We start from the raw sequence: 8,927 nt of genomic DNA, 5'->3' as shown, positions 1-8,927 counted from the left end.
TGAGTGAAAGACTGTAAATCATTGTCATATACAGACCCTCTCTGATAACTCCTCTAACAACTATAAACATTTTCTGGGGGAGCCTGCACTTCCAGATCAAGGACTATTCCAGGAATTGAAAACTAGGTGAAAATTCAGGCCTGAATTTCTGCAAAGGGATGCGATTGTGGATGAACATGGATTTTTTAAGAAAAGAAGGGCTAGGAAGCATATATTTTCATAGCTACATGATTTTGTTTGGAGTACATTCTTATGCTCCCTCCCACAGACATCACTTCAAACCTGCAAAACCTAATTCTCGACTCTTAATGCAACATTCAACCAGCTAAGGAGTTAATGCAACTTTCACTCAAGAAATAATTAAATGACCCACAATTTCCCAACAAGTTCCATGTGGTGTTAAGAATAATTATAGGGTAAGTTCTTTATGTAATTACTATGAATTAAGTCTAATTCTAAGAATAAAGTCAGGAACATACTTCTAAGTGTTTTTTGACCCTTTTAAAGTATCATTCTAAATCTTTCACTAAATGATTAAGTGCCTCAAGCTAGTTTTTGTTTGTAGGTTAGATTTTATATCCCTGTTTTAGTAAATGAAACTCTGTTAAGCCACTGGAATGATAAACTGTCAATCATTTATATACAATGTACATATTTCACCCAAGAATACAGTTTTACAAGCTTAAACAAATCACTGAACTCTAAAGCCAACAGATCTTTCTATGATCCACCAGTGGCTGAACTTTCTAATATTTTCTATAAGTTTTTACTTATAATCATAGACAGGTGAGTTTTAGTATAAAGGGAAAACAGGACTAAGATAATGACCTTAATAAGGTTAAACCTGTCTGTCAGCTTTAGCACAAAGGTAGGCAGCTGAGTATGAATGAATCCCTCTGCTTGAAAAAGAGTGAAGTATTTTGAATTAATCAAACTGGCCACATGAGGTCTCTGTCATTCTACAAAATAAAATTCACATACATTTGAGAAATGTCTTGCAAATTAGATCATTTCTCATGAAGTACAATTGTTGAAAATAATATTAAAGATGTGGTTTATTTCTGGTCAAGAATAATATGATATATTCCACTGGGAAAAAGAGAAATGGAAATACGATTGAAGCTAGGGATAATGAAGTTGAGTAAATGTATCCCACTAACGAATGCTCTGAAGTATCAGCCAGGTGTTTCAATTTGGGAATCACTAGGCTAGAATAAAAGAACTGTTAAGTAGTATGCTTAAACAGTAGGCTACCTAAACAATGTATCTAAATACCAAATCAGACTGTTTAAATTATAATATACTGCTGAAATTCTTGGAAATACATATAGCTCCTCATAGATCTATAAACAAGTTTCAAGTCAGAATTCTGATTTGAAATGCTGTGAGCACTGTGTCAGTCTTCGCCACGGACATAATGAAGCCTTACAATCTTCCACAATCGTTACCAGCAGTGCCCCACGAAAGCCTCAAGGTAACAAATTCTGACTTCCCTCGTCAATAACCTCCTCAATAAGTCTACCTCATGCAACACTCAAAGGATCACTATGATTCAAACCCATTTAAACACAATAATGAAAAAAAAAATTTCCAGAAATGAAGAAAAGTTCCACCTAAACAAGTTTGAGGAAAGGTGAAATTAAAATAAGCATGTGTTTTCAAAGACGCTAGTAGGGAGGCAACTAGGTGAAAACAAAAAACCAAACAAAAAAGATCACTGAGATAAAGATCTGAATTTTCTCCAAATAATACAGAGCCTAAGATGCTGACGAACAATGAAGAAAGCACTATTAAAAACAAATAAAAAACAACAGTGGAAGCAGCAGAACTTCATTTGGTTGTATTTTTAAAGTGCTAGAATTCAAATAAGCAAATCTACAGTGTCATCTAGGGAGTCTTAGCAAGTTCAAGTTCTTCCCTATGAACCCTCTGATTTGTACCTGTCTCTGCAAAACGAGACGCAACAGGCTACAATATTAGCGGTATTAGTATTTTGTGTTCCTGACTGCTACTCAGGAGAATCATCTGATGAAACTGGTGAAGTGTGTAAGTAGATTGTATTTACTCAACTGCAATGCCAATTAGGTGTTCTGCAGCTACACAATTTCATACTTAAGGACTTACACGCTATACCTCTCACATGATGAGGTATAAATCTCATTGTTTAATAAATCACTACTGATTCTTCGGGATGCTTAGAAAGCCGAACAGCCCAAGATTCAAGCCAACCCCCCCCAAAATAAAACTCTGCAATGAAGACAGAGTAAAGAGGGATCTCAGTTTCATTCCTTTACATGAGACTTTCTGAAACTGCAGGCCAATTTCTTCTTTTTTTGGTGAGGCCTAATCTTGCTCTTCAGGGACATACTCAATTCCATAAAGTCATTCACTCATAAGAGCTACTGAATGGTGGACATTTATCATTCTGAGTGCACTTTAAGCCTGGTTATCAGCTGCGTACAGCACACCTTGTGAGCACATGGGAGCACTAGCCAGACACAGGCTTCCTATACTGCATTCCACAGCACCTCATGGGAAAATCTGCACCTTTCTCCCCAACAAAAAATAGAACAGTGGAGAAGTCCACCTGCCATACCCTTCCTTTGGTTTAAGGAAAAAATATTTGCAACATTATTTTTCCTTTTCTCCATTTAAAAAAGGCTGGCCCAGCAAGACTTCATCTCACGTACTTTGGACGTGTTATCAGGAGGGCCCAGTCACTGGAGAAGGACATCATGCTTGGTGGAGGGTCAGCGAAAAAGAGGAAGACCCTCAAGGAGATGGACTGATGCAATGGCTGCAAAAACGGGCTCAAGCATAACAATGATTGTGAGGACAGGGCAATGTTTTGTTCTATTGTCCATAAGGTTGCTATGCGTCAGAACTGACTCAACAGCGCCTAACAACAACAAATGTGCTCAATGCAAAGCCTGTCAGCTGTACTCCACTGGACAACCACAAACCCCTCTTCAAAACAGCAGCACACTGAAGCAGATGTAGGGGGTCGACGTGTATGGAAATAAATGAAAGGGTTGTTGTTGTTCTTAGGTGCCTTTGAGTCAGTTCTGACTCAAAGAGACAGCACAATAGAGAAATGGAAGCCCTGGTTCTGCGCAGCTCTACCACAGGGAAAGAGTAATTCTCTTCCAGAACTGCTACGAAGACATCAATGAGCATATTAATCACTACTAGATCCCTTCAGCTGGCCATTTTTAGAATGGCTCTTAAAGGTTCACCCTTAAATTTACACAAGTCTTGGCAGTTTAAGATTTCTGTGAATCAAAGCCAGATGCTAGCTAATGTAACATCTACTATAAAATATACCATCGCAGAAATATTACATACCAATCTCAGGTGCCTGGGTCAATATTTTTTAGTTCTATGACAAGGAGTGCAATTTTGAGCCTTCTATATCTCCTATAAAACAAAAAACAAAAAACCCAAACCCACTGTCACTGAGTCGATTCCGACTCATAGCGACCCTGTAGGACAGAGAACTGCCCCACAGGGTTTCCAAGGCTGTAATCTTTACAGAAGCAGATTGCCATCTTTCTCCTGTCGAGCAGCTAGTGGGTTGAAAATGGCAACCCTTTGGTTAGCAGGTGAGCACCTAACCATTGCACCACCAAGGTTCCTTACATCCCTGTAGTTTAATGTAATACAAGACTGAAGTCAACGGAGACACATATATCACCTTAACATACATCAACCGTCCTACAGAACTTTATACCTGTTAAGAATGAACAGTTGTGCAATGTGAGGTAAAGTAAAATGGGACGGGAGGAGGAAGAATAAAGAAAGGCCAAACAACAGCAGCAAAATTCAAAATTCTTGTAGCTCTGAGTCTGTTAATAGTGCCTATTTCTTCCAATTAAAAAAAAAAGTAAAATAAAAATCAGAAAAAGGAGAAACTGCCTGAATACCTTTTTGTTTTATACGCATTAATTCTTAAAAGTTAAAGTGAGAAAAAATATATCCATATTTAAATGGAAAGTATACCAATTTTACTTTATTAGCCTAATTTAGGAATGGGATGAGGAGAATGGGGTTGAGACTGGGTGTGGGGAAGGAGGAGGGTAAAACTGGTGGTGGTAAAGACCCTTCAAAACTCTGGTGCCGTCCTCAATCGCTGCAGCCTAATGGCCGGTCCAGAGTTGAAATCCCAAATACTGAAAGCAGACTCCCGTTTTCCATTTCTGTGTCCAGTGACTCTTCAGTTACAGTGTGATGAGGTCTACCAGGTTGCCTTTAGGAGGGGTCATGCTGTCAGGAAAGAAATTTACTAAGGTGTCAAAGAGCTGAGTTCTTTGAGCATAGGTGTGATCCACATCCGAAAAGCCTAGTGAAGGAGAGATACAAAGAGACTCATCTATGGTGTTGAAAATGCAACATGTCACAGAAAAGCTAGTTGAGAAAAACAGCAATGTATAATGTAAAAACCAAAACCAAAACCAAACCAGGCTTTAAAATCAGACAGACATGGGTTCTGACCCCAGTTTTACTATCTGGCAGTAGTGTGATCTTATGTAAATTACTCAGCCTTTCTGGAACTGTTTCTTCAGCTGTAAATTTGTGATAATCTTACTCATAGGGTTATTTTGCAGATTAAATCCAATTACATGAAAAGCACTTAGCAGAATGACTGACACTTTGGTAACTAAATAACAGTGGTTTCTCTTCCGTAAAGCTTTTTCCTCTCTAGTTCACTAAGGAAATTTCACTGTTTTCTGACTTTAATGCTTCTGACTGATTAAAAAAATGACCTCCAATTTAAAGAAACTTTAGAAAGAGGCCTAAAATGACCAAGGCCCTGAGAGTTGGAAGGGGTCTTAGAGAACTGAGTGAAACACAGATGGCTGCAGGAAAGAAATGCATGTCCAATGCGTAGAATGGCACCTGGCACATAGTCAATACCAATTTTTCGGGCTCATGTGCTGAGCTGTGAGAAACAGAGCAATGAACTACTTTTATCAAGATGAATATTAGAAATGAATTATGTTCTTAAAGATGGGGATCACTGAGTTAAAGGACTTCCCCTCCTTTAACCTCTACTAAACATTTAATTTTCAAGTTCACTACAGTCAAAGGAATATTCCATGAGATGTCTCTTTCTTTTGGTCAGCTGGTGCACTGATCCCAGCTGTTTCAATTTTCTTATGCATGTGTGAGGTATATAAATAAGATACATAAACTAGTCTTTTGACTTTCCCCGTCCCTGAGATGGATAACTGAAACATGAGAGCCCTATTACTGAGTGTCATTTAAAACAGAAATGGAGCCATAAAAAGTTATATATGCCATGATGTTGAGTGAACACTCTCAATTTTTACTCAGCTTAGAATACAGTGTTAGATCCAATCTGTTTTTTAATCTTGCAAAGAACAGGAATAGAACAGAACATTGTCAAGGATACCAGTTTCCTAGAAGGAAAATAAACAATGCCTCAAGAAAAAAAAATTCCTTTTTTTTTTTTAAATTTTCTTTTTTTTTAAAATTGTGATTTAGGTGAAAGTTTACAGAGCAAATTAGTTTCTCATTGAACAGTTAATACACAAATTGTTTTGTGACATTGGTTGCCAACCCTATGATGTGTCAACACCCTCCCCTTCTCCACCCGAGTTTCCGTTTCCCTTCGTCCAGTTTTCCTGCCCCTTTCTGCCTTCTCGTCTTTGCTTTTGCGCTGGTGTGCACATTAGTCTCATATACGTGACTGAACTGTGAAGCAAGTCCCTCACGTGTGTCATTGTTGACCCTACAGACCTGTCTAATCTTTGGCTGAAGGGTAAACCTCAGGAGTGACTTCAGTACTAAGCTAAACTCTCGGGGTTTTTCCAGTTTCTGTCAGACCAGCAAGCCTTTTTTTTTTTGTGCGTGTGTGAATCTGAATTTTGTTCTTCATTTTTCTCCCAATCTGTCTGAGACCCTCTATTGTGATCCCTGCCAGAGCAGTTGGTGGTGGTTAACTGGGCACCATCTAGGTGTTCTGGGCTCAGTCCGGTACAGGTTGTAGTAGTTGTGGTCCATTAGTCCTTTGGACTCATCTTTCCCTTGTGTCTTTGGTTTTCTTCATTCTCTTTTGCTCCAGCCAGTATGGGATCAGTAGATGTATCTTAGATGGCTGCTTGCAGGCTTTTAAGACCCCAGTCACTACTCACCACAGTCAGATGTAGAACATTTTCTTTATAGACTATGTTATGCCAATTGAGCTAGATGTCCCCCGAGACCATGGTCCCTAACCCTCAGCCCAGTAGCTTTGTCCCTCAGGGCCTCTGAATGTGCCTGTGAAGTTTCTATGACTTTGCCCTATTATTATTATCATTATTTTAAGCTTGAGGGCAAATGTGTTTACTCCTTTGAACTGTGCTTAAGATTTAGCAAAGCCTACTATCATATAATAGAAACGAATGGAAGAAAATACTCCAAAATGTTAACAAAGTTTATCTTTGAATGGTGGGATTATAAGTATTATTTTTTCCTGTTTCATACTTGTCTGAGTTTTCTAAACTGCTTTGTTTTCAATTTTTTATTTTGGAAATTTCAAACCTACAGAAAACTTTCAAGAATAGTACAATAAACACTCCTTTACCTACATTCATCAACTGTTAAGAATTTTGCCACATACGTTCTCACCCCTCCCTGTCTCCCTCCCCCCTCACTTTCCTTTCTCCCTCGTCTGTCCGTCTGTCTGTTTATCCATCTATCTATATCACTCAGATGTTTTTATGGAACTATTTGAGAGTAAACTGTGGACATCTTCACCCCTAAATACTCGAGCTCATTTCACCTTGTCAGAACAAGAACACCCACTACTTAATTACTAAATTCAGAAAATTTAAACATTTTTGATGTCCCAATATTCTTTTTTATCATCATTTCCCTCACTGATCTAAATCCAATCTAAATCACACACCACATTTAGTTGCAAGTCTCTTTAGTATGGAACAGTTCCTCAGCCTTTGTCTTTTATGATACTGTTGTTTTTGAAGCGCCTAGACCCGTTGTGTAGTCAAATGAGCTCAGTTTGGGTTGTCTGTTTCCTCATGATTAGGTTCAGGTTATACAGCTTTGGCAAGAACACTAAGTAAGTGACACCGTGTCCCTCTCAGTGCATCACCTCAGATGGCATGGGGTATCAGTTTGTCCCAATACTGATGATGTGAACTTGGCTTCCCGGTTAAGTTGGTGTATGCAGGTTTCTCCACTATAAAGAGGCCCTTTTCCACCTTTGTAATTAATAAGCTATAGGTAGAGAGAGAGTTTGAGACTGTGTAAATATCCTGTTTCCCAAACAGACTGCACTCAGTGCTTTTCGCATTGACTGATCATTCTTGCCTGAAATAATTATTGTAAAATGATGGTGACTTTCTAACTCTTCCATTCCTTCTACATGTATTACTTGGCATTCTATTGTAAAGAGCAGCTTTTTCTTCTCTTCCTACCATTTTATTTACTTGTTTGCATCAGTATGTACCCATGGATTCATTTTTTGTTCAATGTATTATTACTCATTACTGTCATTTTTCATTTTGATACTTACACTGTCCCAGATCTGGCCAGGGAGAACTCCTTCAGGCTGGCTACTGTGTCTTTTGAAATGTCCCCATTAGTTTTTAAGCAATTCCTTACTTTCTGGCACAGCTCATCTTTACACAGCTCTGGAATCAGCCATTTGTCTGAGTCCAAACTCCTCTCAGTGGAGAATGATACTTAGAAACCAACATCAGTTGTGCTCATTTCCAGTTGTGCCTAGGCCATTACACACACACACACACACACACGTGCACACACACATTTTTCTTATAAAGTCATGAGTTCATATTTTCAATGTTAATTCCAATTAAAATAACAAAAAACCACAGAATTCTTCCTCTCCTTACCCCATTCCATATTTCTATCTCCTTTTTCCCCCTGGAAGAACCCTGACTGCCAGCAACATCGTTACATTTACTCATTTGTGCAACATAAAACGGACACAAAGCAAGTTTCAGAATTACTATACCCATGCCCTTACCAACAAAACCTCAAAATTTGTTTTTACTGTTTTTAGAGTATGTCCCACTAAGGGTATACACTCAAAGCATTGCACTAAAAAAGGCTCAGCTCTTTTTTTTCCCTACTGCGTGGTTATATAAACAATTTGATAAATAAGTTTCTTTGTTTCTATTTATATTCATCTTCAGGATTTTTCCTCTTTCATTAATTTCATTTTTTAAATCTAAAAATTTCATAGTATTATTATATTTTAACAGATAAGATATTCATTATGTAACAGTGCTATAATGAAGTAATACCATTTTCATGAGATCAAATGATTTGGGAGGGAACGAAATACTGAGCTGCTACTATGTGCTAGGTACTTAATGTATAACCACATTTCATTGTCACAAAAACTCAATGTAGTTATCATAAACTCCACAGATGAGACTACTAAGATGAGAGAAATTCAACAGTTTCATAAGGTCTCATCACAGCTATTGAGGGAAAAGATGGAATGTGTGCTTCAAAGCCATTTATTTTTATTAACTAATATTCATGGAGTGCTTATTAAGTTAGAGGGAATGTGCTAAATAAGCTCATTTAACGCTCAGATGAACACCTTTTATTTTTATCCCATATTTTACCAATGAGGTAATTGAAACCAACACCATCATCAGCTAAATGGTTAAATCATGGTACTCCCATATTATGGAATATTATGTATTCCTTAGTAACAATGCAATAGATCTAGCATACTTTCATGGAAACATCTCTAAGCCACATCAAGCAAAAAAAAAAAAATCTGCAGAATACATGGTTTTTCACATTATATAAAAAATAAAACCAGCATACACAAAACTATACATTTTTATGTGTGTGTGAAAATGTATTTTATATATATATATATATATATGAGACTTCGTCTTACATACTTTGGACATGTTATCAGG

The 8,927-nt window shown here is 37.6% G+C and overlaps 1 protein-coding gene across 4 annotated transcripts in view; it reads right to left on the bottom strand.

Moving 5' to 3' along the window:
- Nucleotides 1-3,970: 3,970 nt before the first annotated feature.
- MKLN1 (muskelin 1) overlaps nucleotides 3,971-8,927 on the bottom strand; it is a 343,250-nt gene continuing 338,293 nt past the window's right edge. For 3 of the 4 annotated variants that reach the window (XM_004382685.1, XM_004382684.2, XM_023737116.1), the window contains one exon: nucleotides 3,971-4,339. In XM_004382685.1, the coding sequence (XP_004382742.1) occupies nucleotides 4,218-4,339 (122 nt within the window). In that variant the 3' untranslated portion in view covers nucleotides 3,971-4,217. The remainder of the gene's footprint in view (nucleotides 4,340-8,927) is intronic. The other variant, XM_023737114.1, reaches the window with a different exon arrangement.

This window comes from Trichechus manatus, unplaced genomic scaffold (genome assembly GCF_000243295.1).
Source record: "Trichechus manatus latirostris isolate Lorelei unplaced genomic scaffold, TriManLat1.0 scaffold00097, whole genome shotgun sequence".
NCBI classification, from domain to species: domain Eukaryota; kingdom Metazoa; phylum Chordata; class Mammalia; order Sirenia; family Trichechidae; genus Trichechus; species Trichechus manatus.
Note: the sequence above shows the minus strand (reverse complement) of the source record. Positions and strands in the feature narration are given on the sequence as shown.